This window comes from Danio rerio, chromosome 13, assembly GCF_049306965.1.
Source record: "Danio rerio strain Tuebingen ecotype United States chromosome 13, GRCz12tu, whole genome shotgun sequence".
NCBI classification, from domain to species: Eukaryota; Metazoa; Chordata; class Actinopteri; order Cypriniformes; family Danionidae; genus Danio; species Danio rerio.
The window spans coordinates 45,443,119-45,470,743 of record NC_133188.1 but is presented as its reverse complement, the minus strand read 5'-3'; the positions used below and the strand labels follow the sequence as shown (position 1 = coordinate 45,470,743).

Genomic DNA, 27,625 nt, shown 5'->3' with positions numbered 1-27,625 from the left:
GTACATCCTAATAGACAGACATGTTTGAAAAAACCCTAATCTAAAGCTTGCAATGTAACGAGAGATTTTAATTAGCTAGGGCAATTCACTTCATTTAGTAGGCTATACACAAATTAATGTGCTGTGTAGTTTTACTTTAGGTAGTTTAGGGCCATGATCTGTTCACACTGGAAATCTGATATTGGCCACATTCATAACAACGTGTATAATATCGACTTGCGTAGCCTTAAAACTGGTTGACTCATAAAGCATTTTTAATTGGTTAAAGAAAGTTTAAAGCAGGTTCTGTGAAAGGTTTTTTAAAAAATGTAAATGTTTGTTAATAATTAAAGCAGTTTATTGGAATAAATGACTTTAAAATACTCAAAAGTTAGAGTTTTCTGAAGGAACTCATTGACTTAAGAGCGACTATATGAAGTTTCAACAATACATGATGTCTTTAATTGCACATAAATGATACCTACTAAAAATTGAGAATGATAATCTGAGCTATAATTGTTTGTTTTATTAAAATTCTGCAGAAATTATTACAAGTGAGACAAACACTCAAGTAAATGAAAATGACAATCAGTTCAGGCACTTTATTTTTCAAGCAAGCAAAGCAACTGAATGCACTCAAAATGCTATTTTACTTGACGTCCAATTTAATTTTAATGTTCATTGCTGCAAGCTCGGCTACGAAATATTTGAACACATAAGGCACAGAGACGGTCTCGATAGAGTCAGACTTATTGCAAAGCAGGCAGATGGTTTTCCAATGACGTGTAGCAGACCAATTAGGCGGCGGCTTTTCCAGAAGTGGCGACAATAGGCTACCACAGTCCATGCAAACTTGCGCCACGGAGCGATCCGAGCAGTTAAACAACCGGTCGTGAAGCAGAAACGACGTCCCGTGAGCCAGCAGAGCGTCCCGCTCCATTTCCCCAAAGCGGATTCCTCCCTGAACGTTCCTGCCTCCCATTGGCTGATTGGTTACTTTATCTCTCGCTCCTGTAGTTCTCACTTGAAACTTGTCGGAGACCATGTGACGCAAGCGCTGGTAGTAAACAACCCCGATGAAGATGTCCGCTTCGAGCTCCAAGCCACTGAGGCCGGAGTACAGGCGCTCTGTACCGTAATAATTGTATCCGGCGGCTTTCAGCAACTCCCCAAAGTGCTCGAGTGCTGAATTTTCCTCAGAGAATGTGAATGGTGTGGCATCATGGCACAAACCGTGAAGGGAAGCGGATTTTCCTGCCATGCTCTCGATGAGCATCCCGATGGTCATTCTAGAGGGGAAGCCGTGAGGGTTGAATAGGATGTCTGGGCTCATACCGCTTTCGGTGAACGGCATGTCCTCTGCAGGCCACAGACGGCTCAGGATTCCCTTCTGTCCATGTCTGCTGGCGAATTTGTCTCCGATGGTGGGGTTTCTGGGAACGCGGGATGTGACGCAAATGCGCTTGAAGCGTCCAGTTCCAGTCTCATTACTGCATACCTTGATATTGTCCACCACACAGCTTTCTTGGTACCTTAAAAAAAACAAAGGTTCAGAAGTCAAAACCCTAAGACAGAGGCTATGTCCGAAATTGCCTACTCAAGTATATACTATTTGTAAATCTACTTGGTAACCATAAGAAAAGTATGTTCTATATAGTATAAACGGTAGTAAAAATTGAACTCGGACATACTATATCTGCCAATTGTCTTCAACTTCACTCCCATTCATGAATTCTCTCGTCATTATGGGATAGCATATCGTAAATCGGATGCACACTTCAAAATCTCGCCAGAAGTAGTAGGTCATCCGCGTACTTTGCATAAAGTGAATTCGGACATACTACTCGGCACACATACTGTTTTTAGTGTACTATATAGTATGGTAGCATGCGATTTTGGACGCAGTTATAAATAGGGTTGTCAAGATACTGGAATTCGGTACCAGTCGATACTGAAAGTATAAAAACGTCCATTTCCCGCTAACATGCGAGTATAATTACAGATACAAGGACACTTGAGCGTTTTAAAACCACGATTCATCAGCGAATAGCTCGTATGTCAGCTTATTCACCTTATTTTTCGACGATGAGTGGGCGCAGCCATTTGAATCTTTTGGATCGAGACATCCGGTCTCATTCACTTCCAATCATTTTTAGACATTAAAAACTGCTCGTTTCTCTGTTTGATGTTGCAAACTAATATTTTTTAATTATATTATTCTACTTGGTCTGTATAGTAAGGCAAACATTTGTTTGTAGAGCGGGTAGTTTGGCCGTTTTCTGCCGTTTATTATTCCTAGTCATTTCTCCCATAGGCGACTGAATCGGAAGTTCTAAAACAATCGCGAAAACAGGCGCACTTCCGCATTTTAGAATAAGGTCAAAAGACAAATCAGCTAATCAACTTGATTTGAAATGCTCCAATGTCCCTGTAGCTGTGTTAACACTCAGTAAACAGCGGGGAGTTTGGTGAACCGATGACATTCACAGCCAATCACATTCATTTCTTTTGAGCACGTGAACACAACGGCAAATCAGCGCCGTTTAAGAATGCGCTCAACTGCACTCAAATGTTAGCAGGAAATGGACGTTTTTAAAATTCCAATATCTTGACAACCCTTTTTAGAAATTAATGAAGACAAAATAAATAAATAAATAAATAAATAAATAAATAAAATAAAAATAGTACACAAATGTAACTACAATAGAAAAGCTTAGAGGAAAATGATCAATACTATTTAGGTCTTTCAGCGAGATGCTAATGCTAATCCAATTCAATAATAATGCTAAGCTAAGCTAAAAGTACTCTCGCCAGATCCAGAGATCAGCTGAACGGATACAAAAATGCTTAAACTCAGCAGGTTTAACTCTAGGAGAGTTAAAAATTAGCTCCATTTTAAAATGGAGTGTTCCTTTAAACGCCTAAAATTACATCTGTGGTTAAAAAGCTCATAATGTCTTAACATTTTATTACAGCTGGGCAATAAACGGTAACATATCAAGACTGCGATCAAATTTATGTAATATTTTGTGCATTAATAATGGTTGATGCTTTTAGTAGTAGCAACTGCTGAAGCGGAAACCAAATATTCAATTATTGCAAAATAAATATATTGTAGAGATGCACTGATGGAAATGTTGGCTTATTCCAAATAACTGGTTACATATGGAAGTTGATAACTGATACATATGCTTAATAATACAAATTAAAAACAATAATAAAATAAAGTACTTTAAATTATGGATTTATTATAGTCCAATACTACTACTTGTTTACTACAGAAGAGATATTATTTAAGTTTCTATAACTCTTAGCTTATCAGATCTGTATTGGCCGACATTCAGAATTTTTGCATCAGATTGGATTTTAAAAAATGGTATCGGTACAACCCTAAAAAAGTAACATTTAAGAGTACATGAATAATTTATTATAGGCTACGCATATGTAACTGTCCAAAGACGTGTGGTACAGGTGAATTGGGTAAGCTAAATTGTCCATAGTGTAAGTGTGTGAATGAGTGTTTATGGATGTTTCCAAGTGATGGGTTGCAGCCTTGAAAGGCATCCGCTGCGTTAAACATATGCTGGATAAGTTAGTGGTTTATTCCTGCTGTGGCGACCCATGATTAATTAAGGGACTCAGCCGAAAAGAAAATGAATGAATAAATAGGGATGCACTGATTCGATACTTAGATCGGATATCTGATCATTTTTTTTTAAACATGTTTACTTTTGCATTAAAAGACTTTATTTTGACTTGCAAGAGTTCATTTATGTTGCTAAATCATGTTACATTTTGCTCTGTGTCTGTTAGATCACAACACTGGACACGCGTTATTACCTTTGTTTATTCACAAAGTACCTAAAATTTAAAAGTGAAGGCTCAATAATATGTTGCACGGATGCACAATGCATTGACATCTTCCCTATGCATTGCTAAGTTTTCGAAGTGGCAGTAGATACTGGAGAACTTTGCGCTGTTTCTGTCTAAATACAATATATCTATGCCTGTATTGTTTTTCTTTAATGAAGTAGTCTGTATTTAGGTGATTGTTTACTACAGAAGAGATATTATTTGAGTTTCTTTAACTCAGATATTCAGATTGGTATCTGTATCATCCGATATTTAGTATTTTTTGCATTTTTATCGGATCTAAAAACAACATGGTATCAGTGCATCCCTAAAAAGTACAGTTTAAGTGCTCATGAATATTTAAATTAAATGGAGAAAATGACAAAAGCGCATTGAAAATAATTGAAAACAGAATATAAAAACAATACTAAAATAGAAAGATAAAAAAGTGAACATGACTATATTTAGAGACCATTTTGATTACTAAACAAAATTAACAATAACAAAAGTGATGCCTTACTTGTAGAAATACACATGGCTCTGGCCGGTGTTGAGACTGATGTAGCCATAGAAAGGGTCTCCGTACTTCAACACGGAGCCGATAAATGGCAGTCCATCTGCATCAAGCTTGCCCATAACTTTAGGGTCGCCCGGCTTCACCCCAAACACAATGCTGTCGTCGCCCTTGACCTTCTCCGAAAGGTCTATGATTTCAGTCTTGTAAACAGAACCATGAGCAAAGCCACGCTCCCATGAAGACTTGTTGACGATCTAGAGAAAGTTAAAATCACAAAAATATTTACAGTTGAAGTCAAGAATTATTAGCCCTCCTGAATTATTAGGCCCTTGTATGTTTTTCCCCCAATTTCTGTTTAACACAATCCTAAACACAATAGTTTTAATAAGTTATTTCTAATGACTGATTTATTTTATCTTAGCCATGATGACAGCACATAATATTTTAATAGATATTTTTCAAGACACTTCTGTATAGCTTAAAATGACATTTAAAGGCTTAACTAGGTTAATTAGACAAGTTAGGGTAATAACTTGTATATATAACGATGGTTGGTTCGTTCTGTAGACTATCGAAAAAAAAAGCTTAATGCTGTGTTCAGATCAGACACGGCACGAGGGAATACATTCCCGCATAAATAGACGAATGTATTATAGAAATTGGCAAAACTGAAAAGTTTCCTTACCATAGCATCTTCCATATCATAGCCAGTGTAAGAAATGACCGCCACTATTGCGTTGGTACCAATAGGGTAATTGTCGACATCATAATGGTCATACATTGCAGGTCTGACCAGAGGACTTTGAGGTGTCTGTAGACGGTACAGTTTATTGTCAGATCGGTACTGGTACGAGTGCAGTGGGAATCCCATCGTCTGTTTACCTACAAGATGTCAGCGCATATTCAGAAATCATGTCAAATTCAATAACTTTCTTTCAATACATCAAGACCTCATCGCCACTTTAGGTTTCAACTGGTAACATTAGCAACATTTAACTTATAGTAAATTTACTAAATGCTTATTGTTAGAAACTAATCCTAAACCAAAACGTTATACATATATTTGATAAAAGCACTAAGCCTGGAGGTGCGTGTCCTGCAGATTTTAGTTCCAACCCCAATTCAACACACCTGAACCAGCTAATCAAGCTCTTTCCAGCTGTACTAGAAACTTCCAGGGAGGTGTGTTGAAGGAAGTTGGAGCTAAACTATGATAGACACAGAGTTTGGACACTCCTGGGGTCCGTTCTTCGTACGTGGATTACTCAGTTAGCTGGATTTGGATATTGACGATTTGACACGATCCAGGATCGTTTCGTTCTTCAAAGCTGATCCGAGAGTTGTTGTCATAGCAACAGATCTGCTAGGTCAAACCTGATCGGGAGCAGGTTCAAATCATATAAACAGGATTAGATCGGCTCAGTTCAAGCAAAGATAATACAGAAAGTATGTTCCGAATTCTGATATTTTCTTACAGTAAAAGTTATATACACTTGGGAAAATAACTTTAACTATATATTTATAGAAAATAATTTTAACTATATATTTAAAGTTATAGTCATTAATAAAATAAATAAAGTTTTACATATTAATAAAACTTATGCAATCTGCACCCTCGAAATGAAAGTACAAAGACTGCCACCTGGTGGTGCAAAGAGAAAACTTATTGATATGAACTTTTTAGATCACTTTAGTACAAATTTTGTATAATAGAAATGCACAATATGTGACTTTTTTTAAAAGCAATAATACATTTATGCAGTCATAAACATGTTTTGACAGTTAATATGCCAGTGATTTGATGCTTCACAAAAGTTGCAGACGCCTTTACCAATATCAAAATGCTTTTGGAAACAACCAGTTATTCTTTACACCGATTAAAAAACTGTACTATAATAAAGAAAATCTTTTCTAAATGTAGAACTAAATACATTGATTTGCATTGAAATACATGATGAATACTCTTGTCTTGACAAATGAAAGTGTAAAGCCTGCAGCTCACAACAAATGTGAAGTTACTGCGTGTCATATTTAACAAGCCGTTTACTGCTAATTTGATGTAATTTTGCTCACATGGATAATTGAATATTAATTAGATGATGTCATTACGCTGCTGTGCCGTCAGCCAATCGTTGCATTGCTGATCATGATTTCGAGGATCGATAGATCTGTCCTTAACAACACACGCAGCGATCTCAGATCAGTTCATCCAGACCTTCTAATCTGATTCGCGAACTTGTTTGAAGAACCAAATTAGCGAGAGATCAGTTATCAAGATTAAAAGATCCAGGATCTGCCAAATCATCTTAGATAATTTAAGCGAGGTACGAAGAACGGACCCCTGCACTAGATAATGCTGTAAACAAAAAACCATGATGTCAAATCAAGCATGATTTTATTGATTTCATAAACTACACAGCATCCTGATATTCACAGATACAATTCAGGCAAACTTTAGCATACAAATACAAAAAAATACCTTGTAAAATAGCAATAAAGACATTTTAAGGGCTTTAAGTGTCTCTAAATTGGCTTATCTTTTAATACTCTTTTAACCCTGGATGTAGTTTAAAGCATGCTTATATATATATATATATATATATATATATTTACTTTATATAATAATATTTACTTTTTCAGTCATGTTATTATAAAAGGAGGAAAGGAAGGGAGCAGTTCTTACTCATCTGGCACTGGTACATGTTTCTGGGACTCTGGTTGTGATCTGAGAAAGGGATGAATTCTGCAACGACACTCAACATACTGTGAGGGAAGAGCTCTTGATGGGTGGTCACTCCGTCCTCTATCTCCTTCTCAAAGATGCCCACGTTCAGGTACACCTGGGCACAAACATATGCATTTCTGTAACTGTCAAATGTACAATACACATGGCTCACACATGCACTCTCATGAACAAAACAAAAGAAGTAAATTTAGAGTTGTGTATGGACATTACAATTTAAACTGATGATCGTTCATATGTTTAATTAATTTAAAAGAGTAGGAGACTGACATTTAAAAGCATTCTCCTCCAGTTTATTTCTGTTGATATTATTGATCGATCAATCTTAAACGATTCGTTCATCTTGTCCTAGGGATGGGTCGATAATCATATCGAATCGCAATAAAATTTATGTAAATGGATACATTGAAAAGCACTATAGAATTTAAGTTTTTAAATTTATGACTGAAAAATTACTTGTAACCGTTTTTAATTCAGCAATTAAATGGCATAATTTTATTTTAAAGAGAAAAAATAATGCAAAGTGGCAGCTTTAATGCACATATGAACTAACCTCACAGCTAGTATTGTATTGAACATTCCCATATGAACAAGATGATTGAGATTATTTTCCTCTGCAACCTGACATGCTCTATATAGTAAACTATGGCATATTTCACCGGAAGTGATTTATAATGTATTTGGGGTCATTTCTTTTGCCGAGTACCAGGGTTTCTACAAAAACTATCCTGTTCTCACCTGTTCAAATATGCCAATCAACTCCTGTTTACCCAGACTGAGGTTTCGGACTGTTCGAACCATGCGACAGGGTGTGGTAAACAGATAGAGGCCTGGGTACAAGCTGGCTTTACCCGTCTGAGGAACCAGAACGATCTCAGTCCAGGGTGGCACTTTTTTCTCTCCAAGCACCTGCAGAGGACATGCATTGAAACTTATTAAATCATTAAAGGGATAGTTCCCTCCAAAATTACAAATGTCATAATTTACTTTTACTTGTTACAAACCTTTATGAGTTTCTTTCTTTTGTTGAACACAAAATAAGATATTTTGAACAATGTTGGAGAACTGTAACTTCCATAGCACTTGTTTTTCCTACTAAGGAATCAATGGTTACACGTTTTTAGCTTCCTTCAAAGTATCTTGTTTTGTGTTCAACAGAAGAAGACTTGGAACCACATGAGGGTGAGTGAATAGTTGACCCAAAATTGTAAATGTACTTACTATCTCTTTAAACTTTGAGGGTAAATAGCACAAATAGCTTGATCAAGAGCAAAACTATAATTATTAGTTCTCACCTTGAATCTACGGAGAGATTCAATGACTGATGGCGCCACTTCTTTTTCCACCCACCCAATCATGGCCCCATCCAGTATGACAGGATAACAGTCTGAATATGCCTGGCCTGGGTTACCATCGGCTGCATTCACACCTGGCAATGGGGAAAAATATTACAGTTGAAAAATCATCAGGGTTTCTGCAGATTTAATCAAGTTAAAATTTAAGACTTTTTAAGACCCTTTTAAGACCATTATGAATTAAACGGCCCAGTCGGTTGCTACAAAAAAAATAATAAAAAAATTTAAAAATCAAACGTAATAATTTTTTGTGACATTTTAAAGTGTCAAAATAAGTAAAATTCGAGTTGTATATACTTTTTTTTTTCAACAAAATATATTTTTTATATAATTTTTTAATGATAAGTTTAACATTGTTAAAAGTATATTTATTATGGAGACAATGGCATTAATAATCAAAAATAAAGTTTTGGAGTTTTTGGAGATAGTTTTGAATGGGGAAAACTGTAACAGTCAATATGAGGAATGAAGCCTCGCTTACTAGTATAGGAGCCATTGATCATTGATTGCTATAGACTGATGACTCTCCGGGGAGAAGCTCAGACCAGACGTATGCTTTTACGACAGCTTTGTGTTGAACAAACGCACTGGGATCTCAGCGAGTACTTGCTTCACAGACATAAGAAATATATCCACATAAAGCTTGAAATCTGTACTACTACTTTGATTGAACCAAGTGCACTTGAAAACAAAAGTTTTTGGTTTTGTAATCAGCATGAGACGAACGCAAGGTACAGCCAGTCCTGTCAGATCACATGAGAGCAACTACTCAAACCCACCACAAGCTTGTAAACAAAGAGTCGCTGTCATTTCTGGAGGAGATTCACTGGCAAGATTAAGTTATGGATTACTTCAGAAGACCAGTGCAATTTGACAATCATTATTCAGAGGATGTAAAACAGCCATAAATGAGATTGGTGTCATGATCTCCTTCCTTTTGAGTGCATATTAGCTTGGGCAACCTGCAAATATGTTATATGCTATATGTTGACGCACTAACCACTGGGCTATTGACTGGCACCACGTCACGTAGATTTTTTGGCAATATTTTTGGTTCCTTTTCTGGAAAACCTTTGCTGTCTATGGAAGATGAGGGAGCTCTTAAATTTAATCTAGAATATATTAATTTTTGTTCGAAGATGAACGAAAGACACATTTTGGAACGACATTGATTTTTATTTTTTTGGTTGGAACTAATCTTTTAATTAATTCGTGATTGCAATTTCAATTTATTGTTCACCAAAGACTATAATTTCAGCTAAAATATTATTGTTTAATTATACCGAATATAAACAGACAACTATAAGATGGCTTAAGGGTGAGTTAATCAACATTTAACAAAATTAAAATTCGATAATCATCCTATTCATGCAGCCCTCATTTCAAACACTTTATAACTTCTAGATTTAACTTGTAATCCCGTTTAATGATGAAGGATATCGCAAATTATGTTATTTACCTAGTGAGCAGAGAAGGCCTGGCAGGGTGCTTGTGGGATACACTGGGGCCACAATCTCACAGTGAGCTGTCATGTGGTTCATAAGTCCGCACGGTTCTCCATCAGGAGTGTGAACCGGACAGAGGAAACCCCAGGACTCCGGCAGCAGCTTTCGCACAGTTGTGGTCCTCATTTTGGCGAAGGCGGCTCCTCTGTGCACGCAGCGGAAGTGAGACAGATAGCGGATGAAGTTCAGCTTGTCTGCCACGACACACAGACCACTGTTCTGCAACATGCCCAAACCTAGGGTTAAATAGGCAAGATGTTATTAATTGTACATTCAAAAGTACATTCAAACGCATCTTGATTAATTTATTATTTCTCTAATTCTGTATTGAAATTAGATAGTAAAGTAAAAGTGTTGCAAATGAATGAAGCATTGTGTACTAGGCTACTACAGTTGTCAACATTTGAAGTGGTTCAGCACCTTTCATCAAAGTTAAAGCCATTCTTATTTTAGGTTAGTTTTGAAAAACTTTTTGATCCACTTTGTACATTGACTACTGTATTTGTTTTTTAAGCTAGTTCTCTATGGCTCTGAACTCTGCATGTTTCACCAAGTTAAATTTAAGACTTTTTAAGGCCTTTTTAAGACTATTTTAAGTCTAATTTTAGATTCATAAAGGGCTAAACGCTAAGGAATTTTTCAAAATGCCAAGATGGAAAAGACTTTTATTTGCCATATCAAAAAACTTTAAGAATTTAATAATACTATAATAATTTATTAATAAAAAATGTAAATATTTTAGAAATTTCTTAGCAAAATATTTAAATATTGTGTAAAAACAAGCAAGCTCTACTTGTATTCATACACTTTCCCCCCCAACTTAAACTTTCTTAAAAAAAAAAAAAAAAAAAAAAATTAAAATGTTTAAAAACTGTAATAAAGCTAAATTTATGCACAACAATCTGTCCAGGTCGGTGTCCTCAGCAGTAAATACATGGAGCACTTTAAAAACATGTTATTTTAAGGAAAATAATTAAACCATTATGGTAAATGAATAAATTTAAAAAAGTTAAAAGGTTACAAACAAACTAAAACTGTGAAGTGTTTATTCTTCATAATTGTAATTTATCATTTAAATGTTGCATTCAGAGCTTATTCAGGTTGAATATTACTTTGTTAATAATAATATATAATAATAAGAATAAAAAGATAATTATCATTCTTAAGATAGACAAACTGTCATACATAGATTTCTATCAAAAACAAGCATAGAATCTCCAATTCTGGGTAAAATATACAGTTGGTAAGGCGTATTTGCAAAGCCAATAGAAAAAAAAAGATCAAGAATCGTTTTGGAATGGATTTTAAAGCTAGTGGCTCTGATCGATAAGCAATTGTAATTTTTAAATATCATATTTATATAAATATATTTACTGTGACTACATTTTTCTTTGTTAAAAGGTTACAAACAAAAAACCAAAAATATTGTAATACTCTTTATTTTAGAATATGAACTGTTTGTTCTTCATAATTGCTCTTAGTAATCTATTGTTATTCAATGTTGCATTCAGAGCTTGTTCGTGTTGAATATTACTTTGTTAATAATAAAATGAATAATTTTTTAGATGGCTGTACTGTCATACATAGATTCCAATCATAAACATAAGCATAGTTGGAAAGACATATTTGCTCACCTAGGAAAAGGGGAAAAATAAAAGTCAAGATTCATGGATTGAAATCGTGACTCCCAAAATCAGAAGCAGGTCAGACCATGAAGTCCCTAAAGATTTTCCACCCCTGTTTATTTTGTAATAATGTTGTATAATGCAGTAAGTTTCATACCAGTCTTGGACATGAGGTTTCCTGTGGCTAACAGATACTCAAAGGCTTTGGTGAGATCTGTACCCATGTTAAAGAGTTTGGTCATAGAGTCTGGAGTCAGTCCTCCGACTCTTTGAGGTTTTTTTTCCAATGCCAGTTTCACGGACACCAACCAGCCTTCCATTTTCTCCTGAAAAACATTTGGGAATACTTTGAGCAAAGTTTTTGAAGTGCCATTTTTTAATCAGTGTGCTTCCTGCACTTTTATTTGTCGCAGTGCTGATCATTATAACCAATCACACTGTTGAGCATATGAATGTCAGCTTTGACAAAGGTGATTTACCTTCAGGAACATGAGGTAAAGCTGGCCTGGGGTGAGAACTTCATGAAACATCGGACTGTCAGGATTCTCCTCCATACACTCCTGCTTGGCAAAGCTAAAAAGCTTCCGTGTCATCAAACACAACATGTAGAACTTCTCCACATCTGTCTTCAGGTGAATACACAGACATTCACTGCAAAAAATAAAAAATAAAAAAATAGAACACCATATAAATGACCAAAGATTATTGATTTGCTGAAGCTCTGTGCCATTGATTTGCATTTCATGAATCAAGGACCACAATTTAAGCTAAAAAGATTATTTAATGTTTTACTTAAAAAATTGTTTAGGTACATTTTCGAATGAGATGAGGGTGAGTAAATAGACATCAAATGTTAATGAACTATTTTAACAAACACTTTATCCTATTTGCTAGAATGTAAGTCCAGGGTTCCTACTCTTATGAACAGCAGATTCAAGGACTTTTTAAAATACCAATATTTTCAAATGAAACTCCCATAGCACACAGGTGTCAAAGCCAGTTTCTAGAGTTCCAACCCTGCTTCAACACACTTAAGCTGTGGTCACTTAAGCTTTTCGCCGCATGATAGAACTTTGCATGCTCAAACTCTAGTGTGACAGCAGCATTATCTGTAGATTTCAAACAAGCCTAAAGGACTCATTTAGCTTGATCAGGTGTTTCATTAGGGTTGGAACTCAACTGTGCAGAGCTGCAGCCCTCCAGGAGTTTGACACCTGAGCCCTAGGATATGTATAAAAGTCCTTACTGTACTTAACATTTCACTTAAGCTTAATATTGATATTAAAATGTCAGAGTAATTAGGATGTTTTGAATGTTTCATTTTAAAAAATGTTGACCATTTCAAACATTTTCAAAGAGCTTCAGTAAAGTTTGTTGAATTCATTACTTATATTTAAACGTGGTCTCTGATATATTGATAAAATGTACATTATTTGTCATAGTTCTTGAAGAAGATTTACATTTTTAAATGAAGAATTTATCATTTCTGTTCAGTTTTTGACAAGCACAATACAATTACAGAAAAAAACACCATGAATTAATTATATTTCAAACTTAATTCAAGCATTTTCAAGGACATGTGTTTGGTTTGAAGTACTTTCCAGGCCTTGAATCCATATGTCTGAAATTCAAGTACTTTCAAGAAGTGTGGGAACGCTGTAAGTCAGGGGTGTCAAATTGAGCTCCTTGTGGGCCACAGTCCTGCACAGTTTAGTTTCAACCCTGCTTCAACACACTTACCTGTAGGTTTAAAACAAGCCTGAAGGACTCAATTACTCTGATCGGGTGTGTTTAATTGGGGTAAAAGCTAAAGTGTGCAAAGATGCAACCCTCCAGGAACTGAGTTTGACACCTCTGCTGTAAGTCATGTTGTAATATTTCTGTCTGAATTGTGACTAAATTACTAATACATTAAAATTGCGTTAAGCAAGCAAAACATGGCAGAAATTTGCATCTGTTGAATTACAGAGATCTTCCAATTATTTTGAAAACTCATTGTCCACATGGCAGCACTAAATTGTTTATAGTGATGTATCGGTTCAAACTTTCATGCATTTTTCCTCAATTTGCTCAATAAATTATGTTTAAAGTTGATTTATAAACTAATTTCAAGGGGATCACGTGCTTATGATTGTTCACGGCTGGTTAGCTTACGATTGATTCACAAATCAAAAAAGCTAGGGAAGACTCCTAGCGTACTATAAATAATCAGAATTTCTCATCTCACTATCTTCATCTTGAAGAATCCCCCATCCCACCCACCCCTATTCCCCATTACCTATTCCCCCTTTTTTTTATATGGGTGACACGGTGGCCCAGTTATTATCACTGTTGCCTTACAGCAAGTTTGTCTCTGTTTCAAGTCCCTACTAAACCAGTCGACATTTCTGTGCAGAGTTTTGCTTGATCTCCCCGTGTTCATGTGGGTTAACCTGTTTTTCTCCAACAGTCCAAAAAACACGCAACACAAATGAATTGAACACACCAAATTAGCATCATAGTCAAGCCGCATATATCTCCTTAGCCATCCCTATATCTATCATTTGCCAGGATAAGTCGGGTAAGTCCATCGAGATCTACCTGAGCTCAAACTCCCCTCTCACCCTGCTAATAGGAGGGAGCCCAGGGCTCGAGGATCTCATAAGCTCAGGGCTCTCTCACAGGACAGCATGCCAAATATACATAATAACCAATCATCAGCTAAGTGTCAACTCTTGAAAATGGATTTGTTGTTGAGATAAACTATATTTGTAATATTTATAGTTTCATTTGGGGCCACTGGTAGCCTATTTTTACATTGGTATTGTCATTTTTATATCTTTTGAATTAATTATACAAAATGCAACATTTGTTTTTTCCCCTCTTAACAACACAATTTTCATGCATTTTAAAAAGTACGAGCACAAATGGGTGATTGAAATACAGGTGTGAATAACACATAAAACGTTTTGACTTTCCATTTTTGACTCTTCCAGAGGCTGTGATCAAATTGCTGAAACTATAAAGTAACACCAGGTGGAGACTTGACAGTGAGGTAAGACTTATTTTCAGTATTTGTTAACATTGAGAAACATATTTTACCTACAGATTTACTTCTAAATAAATATGCATGTAAAATATATTTTTATTTCTTGACAGCTTGGACTTACTCTAGCAAGAAGTGAGCGCACTGCTCGTGAGTGAACCATTCTGGGAGGTTGAGTTTGACCCGGAAACGCTCGCCCAGGTAATTCAGCACCTTGATTTTAGTGGTGCAGCCCTGGTCCATGACTATACGCAGCATTTCAGAGACACAGCTTTTATAGAATGAGTTGTCCTCTCGACCTTTAATCAGCTCTTGGTAGATCTGGTAATCGGAATAATCCACTAGAGCCTAACGGGAAAAGTAAAGACATTTTAAATGAGAAAACGATCAAAAATAATAATGCAGCATAACAATCTGGAAACACAACTGTCTGACATGATAACATTATTGAAACTCAAATTATTTTTTTAATTTAGATGTTTTTAAAGGTTCAGGACACCCTGGAGAACTTTTTTTTTTATATATTAACAGATGTGTGTGTGTTGAGCATCAGTTAAGACAATGTTAGTACCTATCAGCTTTAATTGTGGGGAAAACTGGATAATTTTGAGCTTTTGTCAGCTAATTTCAGCTTTCGGGTTTAAAATGATTTTTGGGGAGGGATCAAAATCGGCAACGTAGCGAAGTACCGCAAGTGCAACGATGACGTGTTGGTTTCTCATTATTATTCAAAGCGGAGTTTCCTTATCCTATGAGAAGAGCCGGCTGCTTAATTATTCATGAGAGCATGACAGCACGCGCTTTCCGAAGGCAAGGCAGACGCAGACCTGCCAGACCGACCCACGGGCACGCAGTAGCCGTTTATGAAGGCTCGTATGTGTTTGTTTCCATGATCCACGGTGTTTGTTGCATGTGTTCCCCGCGATTCTGTCAGGGCCGATCATACATCAAAGCTGTGTGTGTGCTGCTAGCATTTTTGTCGGGAGAGCAGCACGAGAATTGGAGAATTGCGGACGCTGTCTTTTATCAGCAGTTCATTCACATTCAGACACATCGCCGTGCTGCTGTGTTTGCCTAAATCCTCCAGATTACCAGCAGGACTAATGGTTAAAATAGACAGGTCAGGAGACCTGCTCCAATGAGTCTGCATTTAGATCTATGATTCAGACCCGGGGATTGAGGGAGAAGTCCTCATTTATAGTGTTTATTATATAAACACGATTATCTTTATAATGATATAAATTGTGGTTGTCTGTATATGAAATTACAAATAACAAATGTAGCAGGGCATTAAATTACTGTTTATTTCTTTGCATTTTAACTTTGTAAACTATAAACTTATGCATCTCCTCACGGTTTGTCTCAATTTGTGAGCTAACTGACATCAACAGTTGTTCGCTCCCCTTCTCCCCTGCTGGCCACGCCCACTCCTGCCCTATGCTCGCGGAGCTCCACGCCCATTAATCATGCATCTTTTGAAAAAATTCTTAAGTAGACTTTAACCGAAAGTGGGGGGTGTCATATCCCTTTAATAACTTGGACAGATGCTGTGTAATTGTAATCTGAGTAAGTCAGTATATTAAATAAAGCATAAAAAGATAAAACAAAGATTATGTGAAAAACTTGCAAAGAAATTTGACAACTAACCTATTACTGAAGTACTAATTACTAAAAATGAAATCATAAGAAATTACAGCTATATATTTTATTGCAATAAGTTAGTTTAAACAAATTATAAAAAAAAACAATTTGAAATAACTAATTATAATTGGTGTAATACTGTAATAAAGGAATGAATCAATCTGCATTTCTGGGTATTTGACATTTAATTTAAATTATTTTATTTGAGTGTGTTTTTGTGTTGCTATATTGGCTGGTATAAGCCAATAAAATTTTTATATTAAATTTTTAATATTTATTTGACATTATAATATTAGTGCTGTCAAAATTAGTGCGTTAACGCATGCGATTCATTTGAAATATTTAACGTGGAAAAATAATTAACGCAATTAACGCAGTTGCAGTTTTTTTACTTCCTGTTGTGGTCGACGTGTGTTTAACATGCAAAGAAATATGGATAGAACCAAGAAATCGCTGTTTGAATGGTAGACTCTTAATGAGAGTATTATCTTAATCATATTAAAGCGGAGTATTGGTGTCCATGTAAATGTACTCAGAAAGTGCCAGATGATGTCGCAAGCTGTCAAAGTTTGCGCATTTGTCTGCCTTTAAAATTATTCCATGAGCCCTTAAATGTTTCATTTTCAAGTTTGACGTGTTTCCCCCTTAAAGCAACTTTAGTAAAGCGTCTGCTTCACGGTACTGGTTCAGAATACTTGTGAAACTGCCATACTTAAGAACGCTTAGTTTAAGCAAATTTAATGAACGCGATCATGCGTGTTGATGAATCTGAAGGGATCCCTCGCTCACTGGCTGTGCGCATTGTGTGTGTGTGTGCGCGCGCGCGTTTCCTATCAACAAGAACAAACGCCAAAGTTGTTTAAATGTTTAGAGATGGCGTGACCAAAGTCCCTGTAAGAGTTAGTCTTTGGTGTGACACAACGTGAACCTGTGGGTGCCTTTGATGTACCGCTTGGTGCTACGACAATGACGTAAGAAGCATCAAGCAAAATTAGGCACCGAAATGCATATGCTGATTCTGTGATTCTGCTTGTGAGAAACTGTTCTCACTCTCAGCTCACATCATTCAAAAGAAAAGGTCCACATTATCCCCTGATAATGTCAACAGACTGGACTGTCTAAGCAACTGTCTGAATGTAAAGGAGGACTAAGCATAATAGTTTCTGCTTTATAATTATTGTTCTCAACTCACAGCAACACAACTTTTCAATGAGTGCAATTGCTTGTATTCTATACTTTATTATTATAACTTTCCATTTTCCATAACTGCAATGCCTGTATTTTGGCATTCTTTTTTGCGATCCACATAGAATCCAACAAGGAAATCATTTTTTTCTTTATTGGCATTGATTGTTTTGAAATTCAAATGGCATTAACATGCCTGTGTTTTAATTTCTGTAATAAATATGGCTGTCAAGCAGGATCTTGATGGTTTATTGTGGATATGTTGTTTACATGATGAAATCTGTGTTACAAGTTAAACAAGAATTCTAATAAACAATTATATTTTGAATTTAAATAGTATTTGTCTAGCGTTTACATTAATTTTACATTTGAAAAGCCAAAACTACAAGTTTCAGTCTTTTAAATGTGATTAATTACGATTAATTGCAAAAAAAGTGTGATTAATTCGTTTTTTTAATTGCTTGACAGCACTAATAATAGAAGAAAGACTGATTTGAAAAAAGTAAAGGATGAGTAAATGATGCACATTTTTTGGGAGAACTATCACTTTAAGAAGCTTACCTTTAGTGCAAAGCCCAAAGGAAGAAAGAACAGCTCTTTCCGGTAGATGAAGTTCACCATCACCGTTCCATTGTCCAGATAGTGAAGATTCATATTAATAGCTGTGTGTTCTTCCTTCACACATCGCATTGAAATAGCTGTGCAGAATATAATATCAAAAGTCAATCTCTGTATTTAACAAATCATATTTAATTGTGCAATCTGAAGTGGACGCAGCACTTACCGTACTGAGTGTAACCCTGTCCTCTGCTCTTGAACTTCGGTCTGGATACAGCGATGGGATAATTTCTTCTCGGCATGATCAGAAGACGAATCACCTTCTCTATGCCGTTCACAATAAAATAGCCACCCATTTCCTATCGGTAACAGACAATTAGTCAAAGTGGAGTTCCTCCAAGATGTCAACACTGCAATGGCATTAAACTGTCAAACATATTCTTTAGGAATGCCCTATGATAAATGTTATTAGACGATGATGTTTAACGAGAGAGACTGTAAGGGAACACTTTTAAATGCGAGTAATCAAAAATGATAGAATTTGTATCTTATTGTATGTATCATTTATTCCTGTTGATGTCTTTTCATTGTTATAAACTTTTTTATTATAGAAAAGTGATGTTTATAAAATGTGTGTACAGTTTATCTGTTTTTTTGTTTTGTTTTTTGCCATGACATAGCCAGAGAAGCTGATATGGCAGTAAACTCTCTATACATGACATCAGAAAAGTTTGAACTGAACAAAATTCAAGTGTCTGCTTACAAACATTTTTAAAATAGGTGAAATCCGGGATTTTAATTGATTTTCAGCATTAACAAAAATTAACATTAACGTTATTAACTAATATAAAACTAGTGCATACATCAAATACATAAATCACACCATAGACATTACATTAAGATGCCTACTGGTTTAAAAAAGCCTATTAGATTAAAAGATGATGGCTAAACGAAAACATTTCTGTCATAAACTATTGAAAAACAACTTGTTAAAAAGAATAAATAAGATTAAACATTAAATACAGGAATGGAGAAAAAAAGCATTCTTTTATTATCAACTGAGTCAGCGCCTGCTCTTTTTTTTCCAGGTCATAGTGTCTTTGACGTGGGCAGTATAAATGCAGACAGCAGATACGAGTCACTTTTTAAAGTAATTAATTAAAAATAATAAATCGAATACAGTCACAAAATCGGAATCGACCATCAAGTCCTGCAGTGTAAATGCAGCCTTATACCTCTGCTTCTTCATGGTGCTCGAGGAGTTCTTTGGGTGAGAGGCCGTGAAGGTTGCAGAGCTTTGATTTGACCATGATCGGCATCTGACCCAGAGACTGTTTGATGATTCCTTTAGGAACGCCATTGACCGACCAACTCACATCTGCCTGTGAAAACAAAACCATGATGCTTGATTTAGATTTTTGAAGTAGTCTCAACATTGATTACTGCACTGTCTGAATTAATTTAAGTTCTTGGCTGCCTAGAATTCATTCAATGCTAGGGAATGTGTGTTTCATGCAAACCTATTATGTATATACAGTGGGTTCGGAAAGTATTCTGACCCCCTTACAAAATCATTTGTTAATTGTTTTTTTCTCATTGACATACACACAGCACCTCATATTGACAGAAAAATCACAGCATTGTTGACATTTTTGCAGATTTATTAAAAAAAAGAAAAACTGAAATATCACATACGGTTCCTAAGCTTGCCACTATAATTCCTTAACGGAAGATGTTTGGGACGTTCAGAACCCTTCCTAGAGCTGGCCGTCCAGCCAAACTTAGCTATTGGGGAGAAGAGGCTTTGTGAGAGAGGTAAATAAGAACCCAAAGATCACTGTGGCTGAGCTCCAGAGATGCAGTCGGGAGATGAGAGAAAGTTGTAGAAAGTCAACTGCACTACAGCTCTCTACTAGTCGGGGCTTCATGGCAGAGGTGCTAAAAAACACCTGAAGGACTCCAAGATGGTGAGAAATAAGATTCTCCTGTCTGATGGGACCAAAACGGAACTTTTTGGCCTAAATTTTAAGTGTTATGTGGGGAGAAACCTAGGTGCTGCTGATAACCTGTCCAATACAGTCCCAACAGCCTGGCGAAGACAATAAGCATGGTGGTGGCAGCATCATGCTGTGGAGGTGTTTTCAGCGTTAGGGACAGGGCGACTGGTTACATTTGAGGAAAAAATAAATGCGGCCAAGTGCAGGAATAACCTGGAGGTTTTCCTTCCACAAGACAATGACCCTAAGCACAAAGCTAAAATAACTAAGAAGTGGCCACACAACAACTCTGTGACTGTTTTTAAATGGCCCCGCCAGGGCCCTGACTTTAACCCAATCGAGCATCCCTGGAGAAGCAAAAAATAGCTGTCCAACAACATTAACGAGGATCTACAAGGAGGAATGGCAGAGGATCCCCAAATCCAGGTGTGAAAAACTTGTTGCATCTTCCCCAAAAAGACCCATGGCTGTATTAGAGCAAAAGAGGGCTTCTACTAAATACTGAGCAAAGGGTTTGAATACTTAGGACCATGTCATATTTCAGTTTTTCTTTTTTAATCTGCAAAAATGTCGACAATTCTGTATTTTTGTCAATATGAGGTTATGTCTGTACATTGAGGAACAAAAACGAACTTAAATGATTTTAGCAAATGGCTGCAATATATATAAATATATACAAGTAAAAAATGTAAGGGGTTCTGAATACTTTCTGTGCCTACTGTATTCTTATTATCCCACTAAAACATCACATAACAGAATACTAGTAAGCTTGCTATACAATACCATATTTACTTTCATAATAAATGACTTACCACCAGCTTGGCTCTGTATGTGCAGCGCCTGCCTCTGCACTCGGCAGGGAAGACCCGCAGGTCTCTGCTGATTCCTCCTTTAGACACTGATGGAGTGTGAATGATGGCCTCCACAAACGACAGACTGATCCTGTCGCCCTTGTACAGGAACTCCATAGGAGGAATAGCCTGAACACAAAACTTATTTCACTTGTTTGCGTCTGTAAAGTAGGGCTGGGCGAAGTCATGTAATATGATGTGAAGTGAAAGTGTGTGTGTGTGTGTATGTGTATATATATATATATATATATATATATATATATATATATATATATATATATATATATATATATATAGCGTTATAGATGTGATATTGGCAGTAAAATCTCAAAAGATAAATTGACAGAGGAAGTATATGTTAACATTATAACGAAACCTCTCTTTACATTTTTCAAAACAACTAGCCACAGAGTTAAGAGAGTAGAAAAATATCAATCAGTAAACATTTTTTATGTTTTAAATGAGGGAAACAAACATGTGTTATGGATGTGACAAAAAAGTCTGCAAGTTTACGGTGTACAACATACTTTGTAGAAATTCAGTGAATTAAACTGCACAACCCAAAAGAAACGATGCTAATCAAAAGGATAAGAGTCGGATGACTATAGAACAAAGATTATTAATTTGATTTTACATTTTTGCATTTATGAGAAAAAATCTTCGTTATGGATGTGACATCTCTCTGTTATGGATGTGACGGATGTGAAATTGCCACTTGTGTGACTTTGTAAGCTAAAGTTGGTTTTATATTCACACATTCAGACCTTAATAATAACATAATATAATAATATAATTTCAGAAAAGCAATCTTTGCGATTTATAAATAGTCAAAACATCATGGCAGCCAATGACTATCAAAGTACAACATTGTTCACAGTCAAATAAACAGTGCTAATGTTGTTTTGAAGTCATATTTACATCTGATTTCAGACCAAATATTCAAAGTACATTGGTAAACACTAAAGGGAGCATGTCACAAGTTGTCATTAAACGAATGTGCAAATATAAAATCAACTTTACCTCAATGCTACTTTGGTAAATCAATTATTGTTTGAAAACACTAACAGAGACATTTTTTTGTATTTTTTAAAGCATTGTAAAATACAAGCCTACTCAAAAACACAAACAATTTTGCTATTTTGGTGAAAACCTATTTATATATATATATATATATATATATATATATATATATATATATATATATATATATATATATACATAAAAACATTGAACTTTTTAAAGATTGCAACTTTATCTGATGCAGTTACTCTGCAAAAATAAACAAATAATTAATAAACAAAACATACCGTTTATTAGAAGACACTTCTGTTTTCATCGTTCGTTTTTGCAAAACTTGTTTGTTTAATTGTTTTGTGCGTTTATGCCAAATTTCGTTCGTTTCTTTTGGCACAAATCTAACTCCACATTCATGTTTCTGTCTGCATCCTCTTAATCCGCTCATATAAATTATATTAAAATGATTAAGGTAAACGATGTATTTTGTGACACCACGAAATAAAGAATAATGTAGAACCATAGGCTTTTCTTTGTGTTCAAGAAACGTTATTTGTAGACAATGTGCATGTGTACAGTATAAACGTGATGTCTGCATCTCACCTCCACAACCCGACATAATCCATCAGTAACCGCCTGATCGAAGGACTCAATGTGCGCCTTCACCAGCTCCTGCACCGGCACGCTCTGTTTCTCTTTCGGGACACCGAATCCTGCCTCTGTCAGGTGCTTTAAGCTCGGTTCGGTCTTTAGATTGCACCACTTGGAGAGATCCATGCTTGCTGTGGACACACGTGTGTGTTTGTCAACGTGATCTCGGCACTGGAAGACTTCCGGTAAGCTTACTTCAAAATAAAAGTATACATTAAATATTTTGAAAATGAACACAGTAAAAAATACTTTAATTTACTTGCTCTTGTGTTTGTATACAAATAAACGGCATTATGAAAATCATATTTCAGATTTAGGTTTTTAAGCAATTCACGTTCCTTTTATAGACATACTGTTTTTTTTTTTAAATATTCTTAGTTACTTTATTATAGAATAAAAGCACTTTTATGTGGTTCTTAAATTGGTGCTTATATGAATTAAACAATTTCGTATTAACCATTGTAAAAGTAGATTTTGTACGTTAGTATACATGTGTGTAATAAAGTAGATACTAGTGTCGCCATGTAGACTTCACAAAATTTTTGAAATACAGTCGTGCTTTTTGTAAACTAATATATTGCTACATTCATTTGTTCGTTCATTCATTTATTCATTCACCTTTATGGTAGTTATTCTACTTTAAGGGTGCAATTTATGATGGAACCCCTAGTTCAACCTTCACCGATCACTTGTATAAACGGAAGACAGCTGTACATTCAAAATAAAAGCCTTTCTCTGGCTGGATATTTCGCTTCCGGCGGTTAGGCTAACGGAGGAATGGCGGCATCAAGTGGAGGAGGAGCAGTGCAGGCGGTTGGCAACGACTGGATTGAGAATGGTCAGGAGTGGGGAGACGGAAATGACGGATCAGGAAATGAAGTAGAGGAGATGGAGGGTAGCGAGAGTTGCGAACCGTGGACAAACTGTAGAGGTAAAAAGCGGAAAAAAAGAAAAAACAAACTAGATAGTGACGAAGAAATGAGATCCAAAGTAAAGGAAGGAAATGAAGAGTATAATGTGTTTGTTAGACTAGTACAGGAAGGGGCGACATTTGAGGATTGGAGTCCTATACAACTAACGAAAGCTCTGTATAAGGAGATTGGGGAGGTAAGATGTGCTAAAAAATTAAGGAATGGATGCTTATTGGTGTCATGTAAAGATGAGGCTCAACAAAAGAAAGCAATCAAAGTAAATAAAATAAATGGTAAAAAAGTGAAATGCTCTGAGGTCTATGACAGAAAACTTATAAGAGGAGTAATCACAGGCATACCGGTAAGTGAGTCATTAAACAACGTGATTGAAGGAATAACGAATGCTAAAATAAAAGAAGCTAAACGCTTAAAAACAAGATGGAACGGAGCCATATGTGACAGTCTTTCAATAATGCTGACATTTGATGAAACAAAACTACCTGACAAAGTCTTCATAGGATACATGAGCTATGAAGTGAAAATGTACATACCACCGCCTGTTAGGTGTTACAAATGCCAAAAATATGGTCATATTGCAGCGATCTGTAAAGGGAAAATGAGATGTAGCAAATGTAGTGGAGAACATGAGTATGGACAATGTGATAAGGAAGCAAAACTCAAATGTTGCAACTGTGGTGGAGAACATAGTTCAGCATACAGAGGGTGTGAGGTAAATAAAAGAATGCAAGAGATACAGAGAATAAAAGTCACTCAAGGTATATCTTATGCAGAAGCAACAAAGAAAGTTAGGCCTACAAGGGAACAGATGGGTCAGATGCCGACAATGAGAGAAGAAAGGAAAGACATATTTAAGTGTAAAAAATGTGATAAAATAAAGGAAGAAACACTGATTGTGGATAAAAATGAATTTGTTCTCTTTATGGCAGAGGTGATAAATTGCTCAGCACAGACAACAAGTCGGACGGAAAGGATTAAAATAATAGTTAAAGCCGCGGAAAAATACATGGGTATTAAAGGAATCCCTTGGGAATCAGTGAGAAACACGTTAAATGAAGAAGTTCAGCAACAACAGTCACAAGCATGGGGTGGAGTTGCATAATGGTAATATTTATACTGCAGTGGAATGCGAGGAGTTTAATATCTAATGGTCAGGAATTTAAGAAATATATAGATGATTTAAATGAAAAACCTGATATAGTGTGTGTACAAGAATCATGGTTAATATCAAGACTAGAATTTAATATTAAAGGCTATAATGCAGTAAGAATGGATAGGAAAATAGGTAAAGGTGGGGGAATTATTACATTTATAAAAAAAGGTATCCAATATAGAGAAGTAAAGAGAGGGAATGAACTAGAATATGTTATTGTGGAGGTATGGTCAAGTGAAGGTAATATTAAAATAATAAATTTTTATAACCCATGTAGATTGTTAGAGAGGGAACAGTTAGAAGAGATATGGGAGGGTATTAATGGAAAAACTATCTGGTGTGGAGATTTTAATGCACACAGTACATTATGGGGTAACAGAAATGATAATAATGGGAGAGTAATTGAAGAATTTATTGAAGAAGAAGAGCTAGTGTGCATTAATGACGGGACAGGAACTAGATTGAATACAGCAAGAGGCACAGAATCAGCAATAGATATTACAATAGTTACAAAAGATATTGCAGATAGGTGTGAATGGGAGGTATTAAGAGGTAACACAGTTGGAAGTGACCATTACCCAATCAAAACTCAAGTAGGAATAGAATGCGCAAAAGAAATTGAAGTGAGAGAGGAGAAATGGATTTTAGAAAGAGCAGATTGGGATAAATTTAGGGAAATCAGTGAAGATTTGTTGCAAAAGATTGAGGATAACTTAGATGTTGAAAATATGTGTAAAAGAATTAGTGGGGGAATAATTGAGGCAGCAAAAATGGCAATACCTAAATCAAAACCTAAAATAATTAATAAAATTGTTCCATGGTGGACAAAGGAGTGTAGAAAAGCTATAAAGGAGAGAAACAAAGCTTTTAAAAAAATGAAAACGACACACAACTTTCAAAATCTCATGAAATACAAACAAGCACAGGCAATAGTTAGGAAAACGGTTAAAAAATCAAAAAAAGAATATTGGAGACAATTTTGTGAGTCAATTGGTAGAACAACGCCAGTAGAGAGAGTATGGGGAATGATCAAAAAAATGAAAGGAAATGGAAAAGAATATGGATATCCAATGCTGATGGATGGGCAGAGGGTTATTATTAATAATAAAGAGAAAGCAGAAATTATAGCAAGAACATTAATTAAAGTACACAGCACAGACAATTTAAGCCAAGAGGAAAAAAGAGGGAGGGTGGAGACTTATGAAAGATATCAGTTTGATTTAGGGAAAGATGACGGGGATCAGGTACTAAATATAAATTTCTCAGGGACTGAGCTGAGTAGGGCATTAAAGAAATTAGGGAAAACGGCTCCAGGGAGAGATGGAATTTGTTATACTATGTTAGAAAACCTAACTGATAAAGGAAAGGAGGTGCTGTTGAAGTTGTATAACAAGATATGGGAGGTAGGAGTTATTCCAAAAGAATGGAAAAAAGCAGTTATCATTCCCATTAAAAAGCCTGGGAAAGATCCCAAACAGCCAACCAGTTATAGACCAATAGCCCTAACATCGCATATTGGAAAAACGATGGAAAGAATGATTAATGACAGATTAGTGTACTGGGTTGAAACTAAAAGAAAGATAGGAAATTATCAAAGTGGATTTAGGAAAGGTAGAGGGACAATGGATCCAATATTGAGGCTTGAAGATGATATTAAAAAAGCACAGGTTAACAGGGAATCAGTAATAGCGGTGTTTTTAGACATAGAGAAAGCATATGACATGTTGTGGAGAGATGGAGTGTTAATTAAACTTAACCAAATAGGAGTTAAAGGACGCATATTGAGATGGGTTAAAGAATTTTTATCAGAAAGATCCATAACAGTTAAAATAAATGGTACATTTAGTGAATGTTACAGTGTTGAAAATGGCACACCACAAGGGAGTATTATTAGCCCTTTTTTGTTTTCTATAATGTTTGATGGGATCTTTAAGGAGATAGAAAATAATACAGGAGTTGCATTATTTGCTGATGATGGTGCGATTTGGAAAAGAGGGAGAAACATAACATTTATAATGAAGAAAATGCAACAGATATTAAATACAGTGCAGGAATGGACAGTTAAGTGGGGATTTAGAATATCTCAAGAAAAAACTAAAGCCATGTTATTTACCAAAAAGAAAATAAGAGAGGATTTAAAATTGAAATTGGGAGGTAAAGATTTGGAGAATGTTGAATCTTTTAAATATCTGGGAGTGTGGTTTGATAGGAGACTTACATGGAACACACATATTAGTAAAATGGTGGATAAATGTAAAAGAGTGTTAAATGTAATGAGGTGCCTATGTGGTGTAGACTGGGGTGCTAGTAGAGTGGCATTAAAAACAATTTATACAGGGTTGATAAGATCAGTGATCGATTATGGATGTATGGTGTATGGATCAGCTGCTAATACAACATTAAAACAGCTAGATGTAATCCAAAACCAAGCATTAAGAGTATGCTGTGGAGCCATGAAAACCACACCGGTAGCAGCATTACAGGTTGAAATGGGAGAGATGCCTCTACACCTTAGGAGAGATCAGCTGGAGGTAGTATACTGGGCGAACTTGAAAGGCCATAATGAAAATCACATAGCACAGACAGTTCTGATGCAATGCCAAGAACGAGAGAAACGGGGCATTAAAGGGTATGGATGGACAATACAACAAAAAATAAATGATATGGAAATAGATACAATAAAAATTTCGCCCACTATAGTATTTCCAGTAGTTCCCACATGGCTGCTTGATGACTTGGAAGTTGATTTTGAAATAATGAAAGAAAAACAAGAAAATGAGATTGATAGCAAACAAGTGGAAAATTATATAAGAGAAAAATACAGTGAAACAACTGAAATATACACAGATGCATCAAGAATTGGACAAAGGGTAGGAGTGTCATTCAGTATTCCAAAGTTAAAAATTGAAGTTACAAAAAGAATTAATAATAATTTAGCAGTTTATACAGCAGAATTGGTAGCGATATGGTTGGCTCTAAAGTGGGTAGAGGACAATAAACCAATTAAAGCAGTCATTGCGTCTGATTCAAGTTCAGCACTCATAA

At 35.7% G+C, this 27,625-nt stretch overlaps 1 protein-coding gene across 1 annotated transcript; it reads right to left on the bottom strand.

Moving 5' to 3' along the window:
* Positions 1-566: 566 nt before the first annotated feature.
* Positions 567-22,673, bottom strand: polr1b (RNA polymerase I subunit B). Its single transcript, NM_200518.2, is given in 15 exon segments — positions 567-1,511; positions 4,352-4,602; positions 5,034-5,230; positions 7,032-7,188; positions 7,830-8,000; positions 8,387-8,520; positions 9,906-10,187; positions 11,734-11,902; positions 12,056-12,227; positions 14,726-14,949; positions 17,989-18,125; positions 18,212-18,344; positions 19,221-19,367; positions 20,795-20,962; positions 22,451-22,673. Coding segments are annotated over 15 exon segments (3,399 nt in total). The 5' UTR covers positions 22,625-22,673; the 3' UTR covers positions 567-628.
* Between the last annotated feature and the right edge of the window lie 4,952 nt (positions 22,674-27,625).